Below are 26,178 nucleotides of genomic sequence, written 5' to 3'. Positions count from 1 at the left end.
GCTTGACCCCAAGTTTATATTCGACTTCTACAGTAACAATAAGCTTATCTGGTGTTTTTTTTTAAGAGTAATTGACAAAAAACCTCATTTCATTACATATGATATGATCAATTGTAACAAACAAAATCTATGTAGTTTTTATTTCAGGAACATCAGTTGAGTGTTATCATCACATGTAAAGAATGACATGGCCACAATGAACTAATTATAAGCAACAGAGTGGTTTTCTACGTCAACAGCACATATACGACACACGCGTTACTTGAAATTTTCAAACACTCCATCCATATGGGTTTTTGGAACCAAATGACCCAAAAATTATATTGGTTTATTCCAAGTATATTTCCATATTCCATGCAAAAATTTATAGATTTCAAAAATTTGTGATATAACACCCCTCCCTAATATTGGGGGGGGGGGGCTTTTATAACACCTGCAAATTCTGCATGTAACAGGAATTTTTAAAGAACAAAAATTTCAATACACTTTCCATAACATAAATATATAATTTATAATTGTATTATTACATTGGCTTGATTTTTACCGAGAAGAAAAAAGAGCATAACCATTTTTTTTTAAATAACTCCTTATAATCATTAATGGGCAAAGCTAACCTCCAAATTAGCTTTGATAGCTGCTAATCCGCTAACCAAAAAGCTCCATCTTCTTGAGGTGATGCTTGTTGCCTTTGCTTAATATGTCAGTTTCACTTCGTGGATTAGCATATAAGCTCCAACAGGAACAAACGTATGATTTTTAAAGTGTACAAATGTTTTTAAAAAACTTTCTTTTAATGTTAGCTGAAAGTTGGGAGAAATAAATTTAGTGGAAGCCAACTGGTCCACTAATTGTAGGGTGACCAAACATCCTGTTATCCCAGGACATGTCCTGTTTTCACGTCCTGTCATGGCCGTCCTAAGTTTTTTTTTAGAAATCGATAACAATGTCCTGGTTTTCATTGTTTTTCATTGGCCCATTAAATTGACCGGCATTCGAGGAGCTACTAATCACCGGAACTATAGGTGGAATGGAACCTGAACAACTGGAAATCATCAGAATGGGTTGTTTTTGCTTATATTCCACCTTAAACAAGTATTAATGAGATGATCAGGTCAAGCCATTAAAACAATCAAGTTATTTAGCCACTATATAAAACTATAGGTCAGCATTAGAAGCCCCAAACTCTTGACAGAACAGTGATAGAATAACAGAACGGGAGCTTGTGTGGTGCTTCTAGTGTTAGTGAGGATAAATTTTCCAATATGGTGATCTACTATTCTGGCGTTTAGTGCTAATTGAAACGTTTGTGCTTTGAACATGACGGGGGAACATTATCTTGAGATTGGTTATCAATATCTTGAGAGTAGGGGGCATAGAAAGGTGCTGTTCTGTCAATCATTCCGTCAATTGTATTATCATTCCGGTTCTGCCAACCGTTCTGGTTCTGCTGATTCGTACCCGCTGCCAACCGAGTATCATTTGAGTATCTTACTGCCAGGCCGAGTGTCCTGGTTTTCGGTAATCAAAATATGGTCACACTAATGGTTTTTCAAAGTTAGTGCAAAAAGCTAGCGTCGCTGCCCTTACCAAAAAGTAGTACATACAAGTATGTTTCAAGTATACTTCCAGTTTACTTTTTATATACTTATCAGTACTATTTTTTGGTAAGGGTAATTAGCTGTTAGCTGATTAGCTGAACTGTTACTGCTTGTAATATAGTAAATTCATTGAAAAACATAACAAAAATACATAATAATTTAAGTGCTTAAAGAAGGATACTTTTGGCCAATCATCTGTATATCCTGAGAGGCCACGCATACTTGTTCCTTTTTATTTTCCCTTACTTCCTTGCGGCCATATTTCCAACTCTATTCTTATCACAGTGTCTCCCTGGACTCTACCGAGCCTGGACGCTATGTTAGCGCCTCACAAAGCTACCCTGCTAAACTTCCATAATCCCATGATGTTTTCCCAAAAATAGCCTTTTCAACTCTTTGGTGTTTTCCTTACGTATTGTGAAAGGGCCAAACAAAAAGAAAGAAATACCCATAATGCCACATGCCCCACTGACACCATCGCACCAACGTAAGGCTGCAAAATAGCAAAGAATCTCACAGCTAGCGAAGTGAGAGAGGGACGGGGAGGTTGAAGATCAAGCGGGATGTGATGAGCGCATAGACTGTGGGGGGAACAATGACATGAAAGAGCCGACCTGCGGATCACACACAGTACTGGCACATCTGAGGATGCACAAAATATCCTGACCTCTTGGCGCGCACACTCATACGCACAGCCGGAGGTGCTACAACAAAGAGATTTCGGTTACGAGCGCAACATCTAAACACAACCATCATCAGAGCATTTCCTACACTGGCTGACCTTTACCGCCTCTGTAGACCGTAAAACACAATGCGCGACAAACAAGCGGTGGAAAGTGCATCAGCGTTCCAGCATCTTTTAGAGGGTGATATTATGAGACACTGAAAACTCTGCATTAAAATGCAAATTTACTACGCTTCACTAACAGCAGGCAATTTTAAAGCTCAGTGTGCCCCAACACCTCTTTAGTGTATTTTACTAACATTTCATTAAATACTTAATAAGTGTGTGGCTGAAGTGTTGAAACACTTTTTAAACAACACTGTCAAACCACATAGAACACAGATGCAGCCTTGGGTAAGATCAAATCGGGGAGTAGAACCACCATGGGTTCTGGCTGGCAACCACCCAGACATACAACCAATCCTTCCCAACTTCTTGAAAAGCACAGAGGTGGAAAACCCCGGATTCAGTGAGTAGAAGTCCACTGGCATCCTCAATGCGTGCTGGATCATGCCCAAAGAAATACACCACAATGCCAAAAATGCCTGAGCTAGCATCTCTAAGAAAACGTTGGGTTGACCCAAAGCAGTACCCAAAGATCTTCCAAAAGGGCCGAGTACCCAAGATGTCTTGTTTTTGCATTAGGTCATTGGTTACCACTCAAGTCTTACAACTGTACAGTAAGATGAAATGCAGTAGAACCCTACAGACTGGTACCTCTATCCTCCTGAAAAGGTTGGCTCCATAAGAGCTTTCCAGACATCTCTAAATCTCAAAGTGTGAGGGTCTAGAGAAATGAATGTCGATGCCAAGATCAACGAATGTCTGCACAAGTTTAACACTTTGACAGCACACATACACACTTGTGATGGCTGAGTCCAGGAGGTCCTGAAAAGCCTAGATCTGCATCTTAACCGAGGATAATCGCAAATCTAGAAATCTCAAGTACCACCATCAGGGTGATTCGCATAGATTGCAGCATCATCCGAAAAATTCTTTCCTGCCCAACCTCAAGTCCATGCAAGCATTAAACACTGCAGCAGCCAGAACACATCCCTGAGGAACACCATTATTCATTAGGGAAAATACTACAGATAATCTTTTTTAGGGGTTACGTATGATGATGATACCTCATTTGACACATAAGAACTAACTTACTGTAGGGCTCCGCTCGCGTGTGTCACATGTTTTTGCACAAGTGTCACATTTTGTCTCATACAGTCAGCAAGTCTGACAATCACAGGAATGAAAAATGCTGCCAACAGGAAAGACAAACTATTTTGTTTTGCTAATGTTCCAGGGCACTGGAAACAGATTTTGTTTCAATAAACCTCTTTGCGCTGCCAAAACATGTCACCCCTGCCAGAAGGAGGTCATCAAAACACGTCCACGAGAGGCGGGATTACAGCTACTGGTTTGCAGTGTCTAACAAGTACTACTACAACAACAACAAAAAAAAAACATTTCCACAATTTGCTTTGAGGAAAACTAATCCAGTCATTTCCTCGTCTGTAACTTATCCAGGATTGTCTTGGTTGCTTCCCTCACTTGTCTCCTTGTTGCACAGTCAATCAGTTTTTGAGAAATGTCCACTCCAGACAGATTTACCAAACAGTACTACTTCTTTATTTCTTAGTGATCGTCGTAAATGAAGCCACAAGACATATTCAACAACTTGAAAATGTCCTGATTTGTCTAAAGCAAACTGTTTGGAAAAACAACCTTCTGGTAATAAGAGCCGATGCTGGAAAATCTATTCTGAGTATATGAGGCTCCTGATCATGTTCTCGTTACAGTGGAGTGCCACTCGGAGTCTAAATATCACAGGGGACTGTGTGGATGTTAAAGGCCAGAGGACACACACACACACTGATATAACATCGCCACAGAGGAGGGCTATCATCTCCCCCAATTACTTCACTGCCATATCTCCCAGAATGCAACAGCAGCAGCGTCTGGCAGTAGCTCAGATTAATTAGTCGAACCCTGACCTGAGAACATCTGAGTGATGGTGATACATACTACGAGTCATCGACTGCCAAGTTAAATAATGAGAAATGTCTAGTCAATACAGCAATACGACTGCGACCAGAGTCATCCTAAATGCCAGGGTCACGCAACTGACCTTTGACCATCTTAAAATGACCATTGGAGTGGTGAGGGGAGCCAAAATTCTGCACATCAACTAAATATTCTACCAGATACCAGTTTAGCCTCGGATATAATTCCACAGTGTTGTGAGAAGGCTGATGTTCTGGGATTATTCTTCAAGGACTTTGCAAGTGGTTTGATTCTGGATTTATCCAAGCAGAAGGAACAATACTATATTTAAAAGAACATTTAAACAAACAAAAAGGAGTATCAAGACGTGGTGCAGACTTTAGCGCTTTATTTGAATTTCCTGCCCACCAACAGCCTTCTTCAGTGTAGCTGAATCTATACTGTAATAATTGTATAACATCACAATTCAGAAATACATTTGATGAATACTCAAGATTCAGGAATCAAGATTCAATTTATTATTATACTCTTGGGTAAAATTAGTTTACAGGGAGTGAGTCATCTCGTTTGGTAAACACACAGCAAAACACAGAACAAGACAAAGCGATGACAGTGCTAAAAAGCTAAAAAAAAAAAGGACGACCCCAAAATAAAATAAAAGCAAGATGAGTTAAAACATCAATAGATAAAAATAGATAATCAATAATCAATAGATACTCATCATGGCTCGTGGTTCTCCTAGATCATATATATATATATATATATATACGAGGTCTGTGATGAAAAAAGCGGTCCTTTTTATTTTATTTTTTTCAAAAAATAAATGGATTTGATTCATATGTTTTTACGTCAGACAAGCTTGAACCCTCGTGCACATGCGTGAGTTTTTTCACGCGTGTCGGTGACGTCATTCGCCTGTGGGCAGGCCTTGAGTGAGGAGTGCTCCACCCCGCCCGTCGGAATCTCTTTGTCTGAATAGCCGCTGCGGACGGCGCGCGTTGCTTTATCAACATTTTTTCTGGACCTGTGAGGAATATCCAAGTGGACACTATTCGAGAAATTAAGCTGGTTTTCAGTGAAAAGTTTAACAGCTGATGAGAGATTATGGGGTGTTTCTGTCGGTGTAAGGACTTCCCACGGAGCGGGACGTCGCGCAGTGTTTCCAGGCGCCGTCGTCGGCCTGTTTCGACCTGAAAACATCCTAATTTAAGGCTTAATTCACCCAGGATGTCGTGAGAGAACAGAGAAGATTCAGAACAGGCCGGCATGAGGACTTTATGCGGACATTCCACTGTTTAAGGACATTTTGTAATGAAAGACGTGCGCGCAAATTCGCCGAGTTGTTTCCGTGACGACTTGGCAAATCTGTGTGCGCCGCGACAGGAAAAACACCTCCGTGTTGAAAACCATTCAGGCGGCTTTTGATGGCTTTCAACAAGTGAGTAACTGAGAAATTGTTTAACAGCTTGGGCATGTTCCAACTTGCCCGTTAAGATTTCCAACGGAGGTGTTTTTCCTGTCGCGACCCCCCGCGGTCGGGTCCAGCCCGACATGCGACTCTGCCTGAACGTTCTTTCATTACAAAATGTCCGTTAACAATGGAATGTCCGAATAAACTCCTCATGCCGACTTCTTCTGAAAGTTCTCTGTTCTCTGACGACTTACTGGGTCAACAGAGCCTGAAATGTGGAAGTTTTCAACTTGAAACGGCGAGACGCTGCCGCCTCGAAGCGCAGATCACCGTCAGGTGCTGTGGGCCGTACTTAAAGTGACACTACCAGACCAAAATCTCTCATCAGCCGATAAAATTTTTACCGAAAACCAGCTGAATTTATCGAATGGTGTCCACTCAGTTGTGCCTTACAGTTTTGAAAAAAATTTTGATCAAACAAAGCAGCAGTCTCTGAGCCATTCCTAAACAATGAAAAAATCGACCAGAGGGTGGGCCACTCCTCACTCAAAGACTGCCCACAGGCGAATGACGTAACCGACAGGCGTGAAAAAAACTCTTGCATGCCCACGAGGGTTCAAGCATGTCTGATGTAATCACACGTGATTCAAATCCATATGGTTTTTGAAAAAAATAATAAGGTCGGTTACTTTTATCACAGACCTCGTGTGTATATATATATATATATATATATATATATATATATATATATATATATATATCAAAAATAGTATGAAAGTCATACTCACGTTTATTTCCTTTGAGCACAATTTCCTAATTTCAAGAAAAACATTACTTCAAACAACTTTCGTAGGTATTTTCTGTAATTTTACAAAATTTGATTAAAACCTTCTCTTATCCAGTTGTAAATGTATGTCAAAATGCCAACTCGCATTGATGCTAACTAGAAACAATAACTACAGATGAGTTTACTTCCTGTTAATAGACAAACATGCTGTGTTTACATAACCAAAGCTTGTCTTTTGATTTGAGTCAGACTGATGACACATTCACAAACAGGTCCAGCAGCATGCGCTGGTGCTGGGCATTGCTATACCCACTACACACTTGGTCCCAAGTGACGACTCCCAAGGCAAATCGGCAGTCCATCCCTATCTCGCAAAATCGCCATCTGTCAACTGCAATCAGGTGAGGTCCTCAGTCTCGTCCAGTTCCTGGGATCCTCAGCATTAAGCCATTCGTGTATTGGGCTCCGAAAAACACGCCAATGTCAATAAAGGCCATTGTGTCTTTATTGACATTCCCTCAAATTGTAGGTGGTGCATCTCGTCTGAGTCACTCTTGGTAACCACTCATTCAACACAGACATTCCAACAGTATCCTAGTTTGCGCCCAGGTCTAACAACCATAAAGTAAGACTGGAAGAACCAGCACTCCAAAAGCCAAAGTCTTTGGAGGTCTAAGTCATGCACTTATATCTAGAGCATAGGTGTCAAACTGATTCCAGGAAAGGCCAAGAGGGTGCAAGTTTTGTTTGTTACCACAAACAAAACCAGTCTTGTATGTTGCTACAAGTCTGAATGTATCAGGACAGTTACCAGGTCTTGGAAACTGAATAGGCCCTTGAATACCAACAGTATAGTAGTTGATACCCAACTGAGTTTAATAACTGAGTAACCCATATCTAGTTTTGAACCAGTCCTACTCTCCCAGCACAGTGTGAAACAACACAAGCTCAAAAACATGGTTAATTGTTGTAGCATTGATTTCTACTCACAAGTCCGGCGCAGTGCTCACAGAAGGTTGGTCTGAAGTAGGTGGTCTCAGTGAAAGTGTGGATGAAACCCATCTTGCAGTTAAGCAGCGAGCTGGCTTTCATAAAGTAGTCTATCATCTCTTCTCTGCTGATCTTCCCATCTCTGAAAGGAAACAAGGAGGTGAGCTGACTGTCCCAGACCGTGAGTCAAATATCAAAACTCCAATGGACTAAGCATATGAATCTAAAAATAAATCATTTGGCAAGGCTCACTGGTTCTTGTCCAGTTCTCCGAACTTGCTGAGGTATGGGAAGTTGTTTCTGATTGCTTCGAATTCATCCCTGGAGATGTGGCCATCACCATCCGTGTCAAAATTCTTGAAGACGGACTGAGGGTTGGAAAGTCGTGAAGGTTAGTGTTCGAACAAGTTTAACAGTAGACTTACTAGGGGAGCTACAACCACTACCTTTGCACACACACACCCCCCCCCCCCCCCCCAGGACTAAACCAAACCAACTTTTCTAGGTTCCTCCTTAGATGACCCCAAAACACAATCAGGATGTTCCCAAAAATAAAAACTGGCCTCAATCCAAGATGGCCACCAAAAGAGGGTTTTCCACTAACACACCTTTAAACAACATATAAACACCTTAAATATCACAGAGATTGGCGGCCATTTTGGACACCATTTTGAATCTTAAACCCATGAATGAATTTAGTTTAGGCACAAATGAGTTTTCTGTGACCTGCAATGGTCTTCCCATTGAATCTCTGTGATATCTATGTTGTTTATATGTTGTTTAAAGGTGTTTTAGTGAAAAACTGTACTTTAGCGGCCATCTTGGATAACTGGCTTGAGGCCAGTTTTTATTTTTGGGAACATTCTGATTGTGTTTTGGGGTTATCTAAGGAACCTAAAAAAGTTGGTTTGGTTTTGTCCGGGGGGGTGGGGGGGGGTGGGGGGGGGGCATGCAAAGGTAGTGGTCATAGTTCCCCAAGTAACTAGTGAGCGATGAGATTTTTATTCACCAAACTGACACACTTGGGACACATTTTTACTTCTTCACAGAGATGTGGAAGGCCCAATGAATGCAGGGACATTTAGAGCTAAAATGGTCAAAAACCAATGCCAAATTTGGTGGCTGTTTGTTTGAGCTTTTACCAAGTTATTGTGGAAACAACGTAAACTGTTGCATGAATATCCCATGTGGTCTATTCACATTTGGTCTATTCCCATTTGGATTGCTGTTGGGGCAAAGGAGATCAACTGGAAATATATATCACTGATATTTCACAAATTTAGAAGGATGACCAAATGGGAGCTTTTGATAGGCCCAAAGAGAATTTTTAAAAGAATTAAATGGGACTAGACTAATTGGGTATAGACCTACCAATGATCGGCCAAAGATGAGGATAAAGAAGACAAAGATGACATGAAAATCGTCAAAGGAGTAGAGCCCCATGAGAACTACTGTAATTACTTAAAGCCACCCTACTAAGTGCAGTTGCCGGTTTGTGATCAGGAAAACAATACTTAAGTACGAGGTCTGTTAGAAAAGTATCCGACCTTTTTATTTTTTGCAAAAACCATATGGATTTGAATCACGTGTGATTGCATCAGCCAAGCTTGAACCTTCGTGCGTATGTGTGAGTTTTTTCACGCCTGTCGGTTCCGTCATTCGCCTGTGAGCAGGCTTTGTGTGAGCAGTGGTCCACCCCTCTCGTCGGATTTTTATTGCGAATAAATGTCTGAACGATTTGGAGCTTTGCTGCATCAAAATTTTCCAGAAACTGTGAGAGACCTCCAGGTGGACACCATTCGGAAAATTCAGATGGCTTTCAGGGACGATTTTATGGGGATTACACAGATTAAGGAGTGCTCCAGCTGGTTTAAAGACTGCCCACAGCGTCTGAGAGCGTGGCGCACTCTGAGCACCGATCGACAGGCTGACACCCCGCTGAAACAACCAGATCATTTCCAACGTGAAGGCTTTATTGATCCGGGACGTCGTCTGACTTCCACAAAAATGGCAGAAGACGTGGACATCAAGACTTTTTCGGCACATTCCACTGTTACAGGAGTTTTTGTCATGGAAAGAGAAGCGGAGGGATGCGCCACCGTGCCGCTCATGGCGCGGGACAAAAGCACCTCCGTGTTGGTCTCACAGGACGGCTTTCAGACGGCTGTCGGTGGCTTTTCAGTCGTGTGACTATCTGAGAAATTGTGCATGAGCTGGACATGCCAGAACATGTCCTGTGAGACTTCATCACGGTGTTGCTTTGCGCCATGCGGCTCCACCGCGACGCGCGGAATTCCTCCGCACGTCTGTCTCATTGTGCCGAAAAAGTGCTGATGTCCTCGTCTTCCGCAATTCCTGCGGAAGTCAGACGGTGTCCTGGATCAACACAGCGTCCAGTGTGGAAATGAATGGCACATTCCACTGTTACAGGAGTTTTTGTCATGGAAAGAGGAGCGGAGGAATTCCGCGCGTCGCGGCAGAGCCGCATGGCGCAAAGCAACGCCGTGATGAAGCCTCACAGGACATGTTGGGGCATGTCCAGCTCATGCACAATTTCTCGGATACTCACACGACTGAAAAGCCACCGAAAGCCATCTGAAAGCCGTTCTGTGAGACCAACACGGAGGTGCTTTTGTCTTACGCCATGAGCGGCATGGTGGCGCATCCCTCCGCTTCTCTTTCCATGAAAAAAACTCCTGTAACAGCGGAATGTGCCGAAAAAGTCTTGACGTCCACATCTCCTGCCATTTTTGTGGAAGTCAGACGACGTCCCGGATCAACAAAGCTTCACGTTGGAAATGATCTGGTTGTTTGAGCGGGGTTTCAGCCTGTCGATCGGCGCTCGGAGTGCGCCGTGCTCTCAGACGCTGTGGGCGGTCTTTAAACCAGCTGGAGCACTCCTTAAAGTAGACCTGCATTGAAATAAATGTGGTCAGATTTTAGAAAGAAGTAGCTGATATGTATTTATAAGACCCTTGTGAATGCAGTAAAGTAAATCTGTAAGCCCAAATTTGTAATTCAGCTGAGAAATCTTTGTTTAAAAATGACAAATTTGGAGCTAAAATTTATCCCTCTGTGAAAACAGTTTGTACAGCCATATCATTTCCATGACGTCAGGGACAAGACGACGCGCTCCCGCCTTCAGTCCGACCCCGCATTGAAATTGATTTTATCTGTTAGTAATGTTACTTATACACGTCCTGGTTTCAACATCCAAAAGTAAGCTGCAATGAATGTGAGATACAGATCTGTGTGCTCAGATCAGCAACGACATCGACAGCGGGCGCCGTTCTTCCTCTCCCACTCTCTGCCTCTGCTGCACTTATTAAGTCTGCGTGCTCGTTAACCGCCGACGCGGGCCACTCACACCGCCCGTGTCTGCTTTGCAGCCGGTGTTGTGCCAGATTCAGCGCACAACACCGGCATCACCTCTCTGTCTACTGAATGGAGCTGCAGCACACTTGGCACAAATCCTGAGATTACACTCACTGTTTTAATGTGAAGCTGTTGCTGCAAGGACAGACTTCTTGCAGCAAAATCCATAGCACCGCACGTCTCGGCAATCGGAGCCCCAGAGCTCCATGGACACTGAGAGAGGTTTATATATTTTTAATGACTGGGATTCTTTGCGGGACTCGCCTCCATATCCCGCGATGGTACCGGAGGCGAAAGACAGTAGATTTTCAAGGCGACACCACTCAATCAAACGGGCGTATGAAAAAGTCCCCCAAAATAATTTTCAAGCACAAACAAAAGAAATGTGTACTCACCAAACGTGCCGCAAGACAATATGAAGTTTTAAAAAAGTAGATCCTTCCGTATAAGACAAGAAAAAGGTGCAGATGCAAACTGACGTAAATCCACAAATTACAGTTGGCGCGCAGTGCATGCTGAGAGAGAGGGTCTTCTCCGTGACGTCTCGGCAGCGTCCATGATGAGAGGGACAGTTTTGCGGAGGGCTAAATGTTAGCTGTAAATTTGTCATTTTTAAATGAAGATTTCTCCGTTGAATGACAGATCTGGGCTTCCAGATTTACTTTACTACATTCAGAAGGATCTTATGTGTAAATGTAAGTCATTTTTTGGTCCAAAGATCTGACTGCATTTATTTCAATGCAGGTCTACTTTAATCTGTGTAATCCCCATAAAATCGTCCCTGAAAGCCATCTGAATTTTCCAAATGGTGTCCACCTGGAGGTCTCTCACAGTTTCTGGAAAGATTTGATGCAGCAAAGCGCCAAATCGTTCAGACATTTATTCGCAATAAAAATCCGACGAGAGGGGTGGACCACTGCTCACACAAAGCCTGCTCACAGGCGAATGATGCAACCGACAGGCGTGAAAAAACTCACGCATGCGCACGAAGGTTCAAGCTTGGCTGATGCAATCACACGTGATTCAAATCCATATGGTTTTTGCAAAAAATAAAAAGGTCGGATACTTTTCTAACAGACCTCATATTTGCATATGTAATAATATGTAATAATAATCTCTATAATAATTTATCTAATTTATCTTTTGTACTTTCCAAATGTAAATTCGGAGTCAGCCGACAAGCTATTGTTAAAATACTATCACTGCTTGAATGTCTTGAAATTATTTCAAATAATTCATGCACCAAATTAGTACTTATGCTTTTCAAAGTCTGACAAATCATTCATTATGGATTACTGGAATCTCTCCACGGGCTTTAGAGGGACTTTAGTAGCTTTCAACACACAGGAATTCCTGTAAGTCTTGAAGGAAATGCATGAAAACAGACCAAAAACAGGCCGGGTAATTATGGTGGAAGATTACTACGTGTCCTAACAATTTGGCTAAAGAGCCAAAAGTGCTTCGCAGTTATCATGTCAAGATGGTGCTGAAGTGGATAATTCACTCCAAGCTTCCCAGAGCCATAGGCACAGGTTGCAATTAGCACAGAGGGGGAAATGAGAAACTTACCTCCACCATCTTCTCGATGTGTTTCTTGATGATCGTAGGGTCAGTGTTGGGCTTCACCGACACAGCCCACTCATCAATCATCATGGACTTTGGTTCAGACACTGGGGCAGAGCTGGAGTTCTGCTACATGAGACCATAAAATCAATATTAGCCAATGGAAAGTGAAGCTGTTGTCTAAAGCTCGGTCCCACTGAATAATAAGCCATGAATATTGAACCACACATGGGTGTGTCAGCGGTTATTCGAAGAATGATCCATGTTTTAAACCGTCATGTATCTGCTACTAAGGCACCTCTATGTGCCTCTCTGTACCTCACGTGTGCCACGTATCAGCCACTAGTGAGCCACAACCGACCTCTCATTGAAGCCCCACCCAGCCTCGAATGGCTCACCAGCTGTCTGTGACCAAAAAAAAGACACCACAATGAGTACTAGGGGAGCTACGACCACTACCTTTGCGACCCCCCCCCCCCCCCCCCCCCCCGGACTAAACTAAACCAACTTTTTTAGGTTCCTTAGATGACCTCAAAACACAATCAGGATGTTCCCAAAAATAAAAACTGGCCTCAAGCCAGTTATCCAAGATGGCCACCAAAATAGGATTTTTCACTAAAACACCTTTAAACAACATATAAACAACTTAAATATCACAGAGATTCAATGATAAGGGTCTATTGGCACCATTTTGGACACCATTTTGAATCTTAAACCCAAGAATGAATTTAGTTTAGGCACAAATGAGTTTGCTGTGACCTGCAATGGTCTTCCCATTGAATCTGTGTGATATTTAAGTTGTTTATATGTTGTTTAAAGGTGTTTCAGTGGAAAATCCTATTTTGGTGGCCATCTTGGACGCCATCTTGGATAACTAGCTTGAGGCCAGTTTTTATTTTTGGAAACATCCTGATTGTGTTTTGGGGTCATCTAAGGAACTTTAAAAAGTTGGTTTGGTTTGATCCTGGGGGGTGGAGTGGGTGCAAAGGTAGTGGTCGTAGCTCTCCTCGTAGAGGTGGCCACTTTAATTATATACAGCTGCAACTGTGTGAATCACTTCACATTTTGACACCGTAATCCAACGTTTAACTTTGTGTTTGTCCGTTAATGTCTGCAAAAAATCGCCCTGAGTGCGACGCATTACGTCAGAGTGCGCCTCACCTGATCCATTATAACAAGATGTTAAATCTATCAGAAACATACTTTTACAGCTGCTTATAAAGAAGGAATAAACATGCAACTGTTTTACCAAGCTATTAAAACATTAAAAATAATTACCTTTTAGGCTGTTCCAAATATGTTATCCACCTCAGCACATGAGACAGAGAGGAAAAAGCTCCAAATGGCGATTAGAGGTGTTTTCAACGTCCAAACTCTTACAGAAAATGATTAATCCGCTAAAAAATAATTATTTTATATACAGCATCCGGCACACAAAGCAGGTGGGACTGTCGTGTGCGAGAGGGCGGAGCCAAAATAGCCTGTCCTGTCCTCATAGCTGCCAGGCGCTCCAATAATGGGCTTTTAACAGCCTCCTCCTCTCTACAAACATGCCTGTAAAATCCTTGTTTGTCCTTGTAGTACCTCGTACACAAACTGCCCCATGCTGCTGTTGCTAAATTTTGAACTTCTTGAAATTCGTGCCACGCTCAGAGATGAGCCTAGTTAGCCAAATATTTTGCCTCTAAGAGACTCTCAGAGCCACTATTCTAGCACAATTGTTGAATAACTGGACTCGTACCAAAAATGGCTCGTTATTCATCCTTCATTATTCGGTGCAACCAAGGCTTTACAAAAAATGGAACGTACACGTACACAAGGAAAGACGTAAGGATCAGTTTAGGGGTGTAAAACAAATGAATCTGTCATGATATGAGGCCATATCCAAGCATAACATCTGCTATAAGATATAGGCAGGATAGTTGGGCTTTAGTTGGGTCTTGGTATTTCAAGTGTTGTTGGGAAATTCATTCCAGCATTGAGGGATGGCTGCAGAGAAACATCTCGCCTGAAAACTAAGCTCTGCTCACATTATTGCGCGGAAAAGTATTTTGTGTGGGTCTCTTCCATTGTTGTGAATGTTGATGGTTGTATTAGTCTAATGGAAGTGGAAGCGTGTCAAATTGAAATATCCAAACTGACCTAACGTAGATTTCAGAATTGGTGTCTTGTCCAAGGATACAGTCACAGGTAGTGTGCCTAGAACTCAAAGTCAGGTCTACATATTGGTTGTCCAGCTTCTAAACCCACTGAGCTACCTGCTCTACGTATATTTCAGTATTTAGACCAATGTAACAAGCAAATGGAATGGTGAATGCCAGTAATGTTTCATACAGATGAAGAAATGTTGTTGTGCTGATGTGGTAAAGATCTGTATAACACCATACATTCCTGATTTGTAGAGCATAAATGGCATGAAGAAACGCATAGAAGCGTATAGCTTTCATCACTACCTTGTAATTAGCAATGGCTTGAATTTAATGTGACATTTTATGTATGTACTCATTTTTGCTTCCATATGCTAGATCATCTCAAGGAAGATAAATTTGCGCAGTAGAAGTACTGAAGAACCTGTTGACACACATTAAGTATGTTAAATGCAAGCATTGATCCACACTTTACTACACGACACACCTACTACCTGGACCAGTACAGACAGAAGTAGCCAATATACTCTATATATAGACTATAAAACGCTAGATAATGGCAACCCAAACTGGAGATACTACATTCAAGCATTTCTCAGTCATTAAGATGGGACAAGAAGCTCTACTACTGACAATTCTACTAATAAAAGCAAAAGGTTGGTCATTGTCATGTTCCACAGTTCTTGAAATGGAGCAATATCTCCACCTGGTGGACATTTGACATTAATGCAAGAATTTCACCAAGACCTCTAGTAATAAATATCGAAGCAAAGACCCATGTGGGATGCAGACTATACATAATTGTGCTGCTCACCGCTAGCTTTCGAGGTTCTCTCTGCAGAGATATCTGGTAGATCTCCTCCTCAGTGTGATACTGATCCAGAGAAACCTGCACAGAACACAGAGCCAGTGTGAACAGATATTGGATCAACACGTTGGTTTGACACCAGATGTCCTTCCTGATGCAACTCCATATGCACAAGGAGAGTATGGCACAAGTTTGCTGTGAGACCTCTTTCTGGGAGGCATCAGTTCATCAGGACTTGCAATATGGTGTTAAATAAAATTTATATTTTGTGGGTTTGCAATATGCAACAAGGTGCCATTTCTTAATTTCACCTACTGGGGGTCATCTTTCCAAAGAAATGCATGTCTTTCAGCTACTGGGGCAACATCGTTTAGGCCCAAAATAGGTGGTTTTAATCAACTATGCAATGCAGTCAGCTACGGTGGACTGGGACAGTGCAGATCAACAGTCTTGTCCAAGAAGGCAGGCATAGTAGTGTGCCCAAGAACTTGGCCTAGCTCTACCTCTTGGTAGCTCAATTCCTATTTTGCAATTAGTGCAGCAGCTAAGAGAATATTTAGAACAAAATTGTGCAATTGGTGATACAAGCACCAAAGTTGGCTCTTTAGGCATTACCGTTTAGAAAAAAACAACTGGCCACTTGAATTTTCAGTAGGCGACCAGGTAGGGGTCAATTGAAGAATTACACAGGGGTTAAAATTAAAAATGCTCAAATCATTTTGAAAACTACACCACATTATTTGTCTGATTGTAAAGATTCCATAAAGGTATAGTTTGGACTATCTGTGACTGAATGATCAGGAGTTATGGGGTAAAAACAGCAAAAATGGTGACAAAGGTCAGTTTCAGTTTGTACAGGGGTCAAAAGATAAAGTTGCTCCAATTTTGGTAAAAAAAAAAAAATGCAAATTATTAGTTGAGTTCAACATAATCAAAACTATTCCATTTATTAATCCTATTAGCTCAACCAATAATTTGCATCACTTTTTACCAAAATGGAAGGAACTTTAACTTTTGACCCCTGTACAAACTGAAACTGACCTTTGTCACCATTTTTGCTGTTTTTATCCCATAACTCCTGATCATTCCGTCACAGATAGTCCAAACTATAACTTTTTTGAATCTTTACGAACAGACAAATAATGTGGTGTCACTTTCAAAATAATTTGAGCATTTTTAATTTTGACCCCTACCTGGCCACTACTGAAAATTCAAATGGCCAGTTGTTGTTTTTTTTTTCTTTTTTCAAAAGAGTAATGTCTAAGGAGTATTTGTGCCAACTTTGGTCCTTGTATCACCATTTGCACGATTGTTTCAGTTATCTGCTGCACTACATGAGATAAGTCCAAGACAGATCCTGAGGCTCATTTTTGACAGGAATCAAACCTACCCCACTAAGACATCTGCTCTGCTAGGGAATACTTTTACTTTTTTAAGGTGTATAGGGAAAACTGCAATCTCAGAAAAGTGCTTATTCTTAATTGTTGCCTGATACTGCCGTTGAATACTGATTCCCTAGACTGCCAGATCCCCAGATTCTCCTGTGATACAAGTTAATAATAAACCTATGTTTTACACGAATGCACATGCTGTGGCAGCAGGTGAATAATTGATTTTTCTACGGTTTACACATTGGAGTCAGCTGCCACATGTAATAATCCACTGCAATCAATGCTGCCTGCTTTCTTTTACCGCAATTGAGTTTCTAGGATTTAATCAAGTCTAACTGGCAAAGGCACTCATCTTATTTGGCCTCCTAATTAAGTTCAGCCTAAAATATTTCTGGGCAACAGCGATGGTGAACAAGGAATTGGTCGTTATACTGAGAACAATGTAACGGAGTCTCCCGCAATTGAGAGGCCGGTGGCCAACGTGAGAGGAAAAACAAGCGATCATTCAATGATTTGAGAGTTTTATTGAATTTCTTCCCTTCATCCAGCCATGTGCCAAACAGGACTCAAACTACATCAACATCAATAAGCACCGGCTTAAGATAATTAGGTACTGACTCTATCCAGCAACCGATGTGGTTGCCCTTCAGTTTCAAAACCCGCCAAGTTGCCTTTGTTCTTGCTGGAACACCTACACTCACATTGAAGAATTGATGTCTCTGGATTGTTTAAAGCCCAGAAACTCTTCTGAAGAATCAAAAAGTCTTATCTGACAGTGCCAAAAACTACACACACACAGAGAGAAAGTTGTCAGCTTTTATACTGAAGTGGAAGCAACACTGGCTGAGTTTCAGTCAGTATATTTATCTGCATCGTCAAAGATAGAACAGGTCTCGAAACTGTTCAGGCCTGTGTGTGCTTCAATGTGTACATGATAGCTTGACAATTCGGGCGAAACAAGTTTGAGTTTGGCAGTGTTCCAGTATTAACCGTGGCCACCAGGGGGCAGAGTTCCATGAAACCTTACTATACCTACTACACTGCTTTTACTGGAGTGCGTATTGGAGGTAAGCGAGTGAGTTGTTGGGACACAATTTGTCACAGTGGCGCCGCTATTTTACCTCTTCTTTGATAGGGATGTTTACAGATGACATACATAAGCATAGCAACATTAAATTTTCTATTTTGCAACAGCAGACTTATTTCCTTGTGTTTCCTTGTTCCTTGTGTGTATTTGTTCAATGCTACCACCCCCTGTCACTACCACCATCTTCTTCAAATTTTCCCAGGAAGAGGTTGTTCTTCGGTTACCAGGCAACATGAGATAGCGCGGTGTAGTCCATCTGTACATTATCCGAGTATCGTTCGGGTACTAAAAAATACTGATTGAATATTCGGACACCCTACGGATTGTTACGCACTGCTTTTTACATACTATACAGTAAAGCTAGTATGAGTATTCAGCTATAACCAAAGTCTGAGGGTGAAACTTGGTTCACAAGGTCACCCTTGTGTTAGTTAGGTATGGCAGCTAGTTAGCTAGCCAGCTACCTGAGATTAGGGCAGTTTAACTTCAAACTCTGCATCACTGGAGTTAATTTGTTCTTGGTACAGGCCATAGCTAGCTTGCAAGCTAAATCCAAGCCCTACCTCATATGTACAAAGCTAACCTTGCTAGCTTAGAAGAGCTGCAATCATATTAGCCGGCTCTGTTATTAAATTTCAAAAATTCTGCACTACTAGTATTGAACAGAATGTAAGTATGTGATGTACCACAGAATCCTTGTGGGGGTGGGGTTTACTGTTTGTTTTTATGAGGTAGCTACAGGGATCGAAGGTCACAGGCATTCAATGTTGGTTTTCAGCCTTGCCGCTTACGTGTAGAAAGTTCTCCAGATTCTCTGAATCTTCTGATTATATTATGGACTGTAGATGATGGAATCCCTAAATTCCTTGCAATGTTGGTTTTTGGCCTTGCTGTTTACGTGCAGAAAGTTCTCCAGATTCTCTGAATCTTCTGATTATATTATGGACTGTAGATGATGGAATCCCTAAATTCGTTCCAATTGAACGTTGAGAAACATTGTTCTTAAACTGTTGGACTATTTTTTCACGCAGTTGTTCACAAAGTGGTGATCCTCGCCCCATCTTTGCTTGTGAATGGCTGAGACCTTGGGGATGCTCCTTTTATACCCAATCATGACACTCACCTGTTTCCAATTAACCTGTTCACCTGTGGAATGTTCCAAACAGGTGTTCTTTGAGCATTCATCAAATTTCCCAGTCTTTTGTTGCCCCTGTCCCAGATTTTTTGAAATGTGTTGTAGGCATCCATTTCAAAATGAGAAAATATTTGCACAAAAACAAAAAAAGTATTCTGTTTTTATTTACATTTCACACAATGTCCCAACTTCATTGGAATTGGGGTTGTAATTCGGCCTTCAATTGCATTGTCATTAATTAAAGAGTTGGTGGTTTGGCTCCTTCTGTCTGTATGTCTAAGTGACATTGAACAAAACACTGAACCTCAAGTTGTTCCTGATTTAACAGTGAAATGTTTTCATTTATTCTTTAACACCTTTACTGTTGGACTTTAGTACCGCTATTTGCTGGACGCACCCTTTTTACCTTGAGGACCGCGACTGACTGCATCTTTATTGGTGTTTACTGGAGTAATATAAGTAAAGAGCGCATTCTAGAAAAGTTTAGTTGGCCCACAGATGACAATGCCTGATACAATAAAACTCTACGTAAGACTTTTTATGAAGTGCTTGTCAAGTTACAAGTGACATAAAGGATCATCAACATGAGCTCTTAAATTCATGGCACCAGTCCTATAAAGAAGTGATTCTACAGGAGTAGACCTTTTAAATTAGAAAGGCTTTGGAAAAAAAAAAAAAAATAAAATTAGACGTTACACCAGATTTACAACAAACTGAGACTGTGATTGTCCTTCTTAAGTCTAGATCATTCTAGATTCCTTATAAAAGAAGACAATATTAAAACTTTGCTTTCTCTACCAGTGGGGCTATGTTTACACTGATGTTTGATTTGTTTTTGAGTTGGATTATTTAAAAGCTTTTTAGCCAGTCTCCAGGGAACACAGTGGAATCATCAATAATATCCCAGAAGAAGAATCCCTTTAAAGTTTGGTACTGATCAAAATCCAGATGTCAATGCTGTATCCTTTTATTTTAAAATTATTTTACACTATAAGGGCTAGTTTTGACATTTTGATCAATTTCTCATGTTTTGTCTTCACCAAAGGTGTTGGAATGATCACATTAAGAATTCCTCAAATGTTGGGAATGATTGTGTTCTACAAGGGGGATTCTTTGCCCTTTTATAGCATTCTTTTCCAAAATATGGGGCATTTTTTCAGAACCTTTTGTTGAATTTGTTGTAAGAGTTTCTGCCAATTGTCACAAAACTTGGTTGAATTATCAGTCTTGCCCAAAATCAAAATCCAATACATTTTAGTCAAGATTCAGATGTCAATTTTTTTTGGACGTTCTTTATCCTTTTAAATGGGGTGGTGGCCACGTGGTTAGTGCCGTTTGGTTTCAGAAGGTTCCCGGTTCAAACTCCACCCCTGTCACCTTTCTCTATGTAATGTGGATTTGCACCAGGAAAGGCATCCGGTGTAAAACGTGTGCCAAATGAACATGAGAGTCCACCTTGGATCTGCTGTGGTGACCCCAAAGTGAAAACAAGGGAACAGCCAAAGGGACTTACTTACTTTATCCTTTTCGATATGGACATCATCATAATCTTCTCATGTTTTCAACCAGTCTCCACAAGATTTAGTGGAATAATCAATTGTACTAAAATGCCAAAGCTACAAAACATCATGAAAACATAAATTTTGACCTTTGTCCCCAATGACTAACCTTTGGTAAACATAATTTTGACCTCTGAGCTCAATGACCTTCACAATTTAAAAAAAATAAATAAAAAAGTGCTTCAAGGGCAAATCTGGAGTTGACCATCATCCACATACCAAGTTTGGTAGCCTGCCAAAGAACGTGAGAGGAGTAGGGGAACTATAGTGTCCCATCTTTGCACTAACCGTAAGCAGGTTGAGTAGGTCTGTGTTGGCATCAACGTTAGGCGGTGTAGTCTGGATCAGCGCCAGCTCTTGAAGGATGGCATAGAGCTGCTGGGTTTTGGTCAGGTTGACCTGGGTCTTCTCTTTATCGACCCAGTCTGGCAGAGCCACATGCACAGCGATCAGGTCTTTCAGGTGAACGCCGAGGATCGGGAAGCGGAAGCCCAAGCACTCAGAGAAGCGCTTGCGGTAATGGCTGTAGTTCCCACATGATGTCACCAGTTCGATCAGGCTGTTAAAAATCTGGAGACGGGGGGATTTGTTTGGAGAGTCAAAAATGGACTTCATGCAAGAACCTTTTTGTGAACTATTAAATTTCTAATCTTTTTAGTAGGGATAGATAGATAATTGGCTCGGCTGATTATTGGCTGATTATCGGCCAGACCAATTATCGGCATCGGTCGATTACTGGCCCTGGCCGATTATTGTGTATCTCTCCAGAGCACCTAGAGGGATTATCGGCCTATGCCAATTGTCAGCACAACCGATTGTCACTCTATTCCTACAGAGCACCCAGAGGGATTATTGGCCCAACCGATTATCGGTCTATCCCTACAGAGCACCCAGAGGGATTATCGGCCCAACCAATTATCGGTCTATCCCTACAGAGCACCCAGAGGGATTATCGGCCCAACCGATTGTCACTCTATCCCTACAGAGCAACCAGAGGGATTATGAGACAAACGATTATCGGTCTATCCCTACAGAGCACCCAGAGGGATTACTGTCCCAACCGATTGTCGCTCTATCCCTACAGAGCACACCGAGGGATTATCGGCTGATGCAGATGATCAACCCAGCCAATTATCGGTCTATCGCTACTGTTTAGTACAATCTGCTCAACTGACTGTGCCTTGCCAGATTGGGCAAATGCTCACAAATTCAGAAAATTACATAAATGGTCTGTAAACATGTTGAAAAAGTATGTAAAGTGGCAGTGCAATATGGTGGCCTCCATAATTTTCCATTATATTACAATTAAAATTCCAGCATTAAAGAGGATAATGTAATATATGATGTGTAATTTATCTAGGAATTTCAAAGTAAAATTGCTTCAAATTAATGAAATATATCATTAATTACCGAAAACATAGGCTTTGGTGACTGTTACTACAAGTTTGGAGTACTTTTAAATTTTGTTTGTAAAAGTAAATATCAGCAAAACTGTTTAATGTGTAAAGTTCTCTTACGATTGGATTTTGCATGATGTCCCACGCAAAAAAAAAGAAAACCCAAAGATATAGTCCAATCAGTCTCGATACTCCACCTTGTTGGTTTCAGCACTGATGTGGGTCTGCGTGTCTTTGAGACGAGAGATGGAGCTGTTGCTGAGGCCACCGACTACCGCCATCAGAGTGTTGAAGTTCTGCAGCTGTAGCAGCTTCTGTAAGTGGAGACAGAAGAAATACTGAAGGAACATACAGGCAGGGAGAAGTGGGAAAGACTTTAAAAGTTACAGCCACAGATTTTCTGGAGGAAAAAAAATCACGCCCGCACACATACCAAGATAGTGCCGTGCTCGTGTCCCGAGCTCACCCCCCGTCAAAGCTTTAACAGTTGAGAGGCGGCTCTCTGCAGGGCGCCGTGCTGCCCTTCAGCCTGTGTGGCTTCTCGCTGAAAATCAATGGGGTTGCAGCTGCGTGGGAGGGCTGCCGGAGGGCATCATTTGGTTCAGCTCAAGCGCCCGTTTGAATCAACTAGCAAAAGCTTGTGCAGCGTTCGGCTGAGTCAACTCCACACGCATGCGACCGACACGGGTTTTATTGCCAAAACTACTGGACAAACTGGAGCCAGTTTGTACAGGGGTCAAAAGTTAGAGTCGCTCCAATTTTGTTCAAAGGTGATGCAAATTATTAGTTGAGTTAATAGGGTTTCAAAAAGGAATAGTTTGCACCATGTATCATGCTTAGTTATCACATTACTGGGTTACATATGTCACATGTCATAAAATTCAATGGACATCAACAATTTGCACCATTTTTTTACTAAAATTGGAGCAACTCTAACTTTTGACCCCTGTACAATCTGAAACTGAACTTTGTCACCATTCTTGTTTTTACCCCATAACTCTAGAGAATTCAGTCATAGATAGTACAAACTATACCTTTTTGGAATCTTTACAGTCAGACAAATAATGTTTTATAATTTTCAATATGACTGGAGCATTTTTATATTTTAACCCCATGTATTTCTTCAATTGACCCCTACGTGGCCGCCTAGTGAAAATTCAAGTGGCCCATCGGTTTTTTCAAAAGAGTAATGTCTAAGGTGTACTTTTGCCAAATTTGATGCTTGTATCACCATTTGAAGGATTCTTCTGTAAATATTCTGTTATCTGCTGCACTATTTTGTCCAAGGGCACGTACAAGTACTGTGATGTACAGGCCTGGAATCGAACCCCGGTTGGCTACAAGCTTCCTGCCCTCACTGCCTGGTGGTGACAAAGTAGGTAATCGTTTGATTCATTCAGCACAGTAATGCAGTTCAGAACATCTGAAACACTTCGGTAAGCTCTGCTGGATTTCTTTAACATGAACCCCGCTGAAGTGTTGGAGCGAGGGCAAATTTTGACATATCGAGGTGGCAAAACCCGCCAAGACCCCGGTACATAAATCACGTTCAGCTGACAACGTGGAAGTGGACTCGCATGGCGGCTTGTTGAACCCGTCAAAGCACTGCCGGCTATCAGGATGACTGAGGAGAAACCGTTTAATGTGATTTTCCTCCTGAAAATATTCTGCACTTGCTTTGATCTTGTGAACCTTGACGCAGCTGAGCCTGAAAGACGCATCGCAGCCCATCTGGCAGACTGATGCAAAATAGCATCAAGATAAAATGACACCGTTAGCAGGGAAGCTCGGGATGCCATTTAAAGGGATGTTTATGGTGAAAGGGCTGTGGTCTCTAGACGCGCAGCCACTGAACCAAATAAGGCTGTGATTTGACGTGTACGTGAGAGAAACGGCAGAGAGAGACTTCAGGACATGAGATGAAATTAAGATTGGAGACCTGGAGGTGAGTGCCAACAATTTCAACTGAAAAATGTGCACACATGTTGCATCAGGCAAAATATTTATGCAAGATGAGGATCTTAAAAGGCAGATGTTTACAGAAAGAGAAAGCAGGAATCACCCTATGGTGGTTGATCTTCATCTCCACTGCAACTAAAGAAGCAATGGTGCATCTTTACGTAATTCCTGAATTTATCGATTAATAATATTATATCAATTTATAATATTTATCAGTATTCTTAGCTTTTCATTGGCAACATCAAGGTCTGTGAACCTTTCGTCATGCCAGATGCAACCAACTCACTGGACTCCATATCCAGTCTATTTAAAAACAACAGGTGCCCAGAACACATCCATGATAGGCCTCAGAATTCATTGGGAAGAAGTCAGTCTGTCTGTCACCACTCGCATAACCCTCAGGACACCACTGACCAGAAACCATTTGGGGATCTGGTAATAACTGACAGGACGCCCAACTGTCCTTGAACGGCCCTGTGTTGTTTTAACATTGTAAAGCGCAAATTTCTTGGTGAATTATGCGATTCATAGAGAAATATATTAAAGTTGAGTGGAGTTTTCCAAAACCATCACGTCATATTTCGGGCACATAGACATCGACTCTGTGCAACTCCGCAGAGACAGACAGACAAAGAGACACAGACAAAGATACAGAGACAGAGAGAGAGAGAGAGAGAGAGAGAGAGAGACAGACAAAGATACAGAGAGAGAGAGAGAGACAGACAAAGATACAGAGAGAGAGAGAGAGACAGAGAGAGAGAGAGAGACAGACAAAGATACAGAGAGAGAGAGAGAGACAGAGAGAGAGAGAGAGAGAGACAGAGAGAGAGAGAGAGAGAGAGAGAGAGACAGACAAAGATACAGAGAGAGAGAGAGACAGACAAAGATACAGAGAGAGAGAGAGAGACAGACAAAGATACAGAGAGAGAGAGAGACAGACAAAGATACAGAGAGAGAGAGAGACAGACAAAGATACAGAGAGAGAGAGAGAGAGACAGACAAAGATACAGAGAGAGAGAGAGAGACACAGACAAAGATACAGAGAGAGAGAGAGAGACAAAGATACAGAGAGAGAGAGAGAGACAAAGATACAGAGAGAGAGAGACAAAGATACAGAGAGAGAGAGACAAAGATACAGAGAGAGAGAGACAAAGATACAGAGAGAGACAGACAAAGATACAGAAACAGACAAAGATACAGAAAGAGAGAGAGAGAGACAAAGATATAGAGACAGACAAAGATACAGAGAGAGACAAAGATACAGAAAGAGAGAGAGAGAGAGACAAAGATATAGAGACAGACAAAGATACAGAAAGAGAGAGAGAGAGAGACAAAGATACAGAGAGAGACAAAGATACAGAGAGAGACAAAGATACAGAGAGAGAGAGAGAGAGACAAAGATATAGAGACAGACAAAGATACAGAGAGAGACAAAGATACAGAGAGAGACAAAGATACAGAGAGAGAGAGAGAGAGACAAAGATAGAGACAGACAAAGATACAGAGAGAGACAAAGATACAGAGAGAGACAAAGATACAGAGAGAGAGACAAAGATACAGAGAGAGACAAAGATACAGAGAGAGAGAGAGACAAAAATAGAGAGACAGACAAAGATACAGAGACAGACAAAGATACAGAGAGAGAGAGAGACAAAGATACAGAGACAGACAAAGATACAGAGACAGACAAAGAGACAGAGACAGACAAAGATACAGAGAGAAAGAAACAGACAAAGATATAGAGACATACAAAGATACAGAAAGAGAGAGAAACAGCAAAGATATAGAGACAGACAAAGATAAGAAGAGAGAGAGAGACAGACAAAGTATATGAGACAGACAAGTATACAGAGACAGACAAAGATACAGAAAAGAGAGAGACAAGATACAGAGAGAAGAGACAGACAAAGATACAGAAAGAGAGAGACAAAGATACAGAGAGAAGAGACAGACAAAGATACAGAGAGAGACAAAGATACAGAGACAGACAAAGATACAGAGAGAGAGAGAGAGAGACAGACAAAGATACAGAGACAGACAAAGATACAGAGACAGACAAAGATACAGAGACAGACAAAGATACAGAAAGAGAGAGACAAAGATACAGAGAGAAAGAGACAGACAAAGATACAGAAAGAGAGAGACAAAGATACAGAAAGAGAGAGACAAAGATACAGAGAGAGACAAAGATACAGAAAGAGACAGACAAAGATACAGAAAGAGAGAGACAAAGATACAGAAAGAGA

General features: G+C 41.6%; 1 protein-coding gene across 5 annotated transcripts in view; it reads right to left on the bottom strand.

Moving 5' to 3' along the window:
• LOC117504709 (RAS guanyl-releasing protein 2-like) overlaps positions 1-26,178 on the bottom strand; it is a 67,017-nt gene that overhangs the window by 8,436 nt on the left and 32,403 nt on the right. For 4 of the 5 annotated variants that reach the window (XM_034164204.1, XM_034164205.1, XM_034164208.1 and 1 more), the window contains 6 exons: positions 22,171-22,287; positions 20,865-21,146; positions 15,411-15,485; positions 12,456-12,578; positions 7,764-7,879; positions 7,512-7,653 (listed from right to left, as the gene is read on the bottom strand). In XM_034164204.1, the coding sequence (XP_034020095.1) occupies positions 7,512-7,653; positions 7,764-7,879; positions 12,456-12,578; positions 15,411-15,485; positions 20,865-21,146; positions 22,171-22,287 (855 nt within the window). The remainder of the gene's footprint in view (positions 1-7,511; positions 7,654-7,763; positions 7,880-12,455; positions 12,579-15,410; positions 15,486-20,864; positions 21,147-22,170; positions 22,288-26,178) is intronic. The other variant, XM_034164207.1, reaches the window with a different exon arrangement.

The sequence above is a fragment of the Thalassophryne amazonica genome, chromosome 23 (assembly GCF_902500255.1).
Source record: "Thalassophryne amazonica chromosome 23, fThaAma1.1, whole genome shotgun sequence".
Taxonomy (NCBI): Eukaryota; Metazoa; Chordata; class Actinopteri; order Batrachoidiformes; family Batrachoididae; genus Thalassophryne; species Thalassophryne amazonica.
Note: the sequence above shows the minus strand (reverse complement) of the source record. Positions and strands in the feature narration are given on the sequence as shown.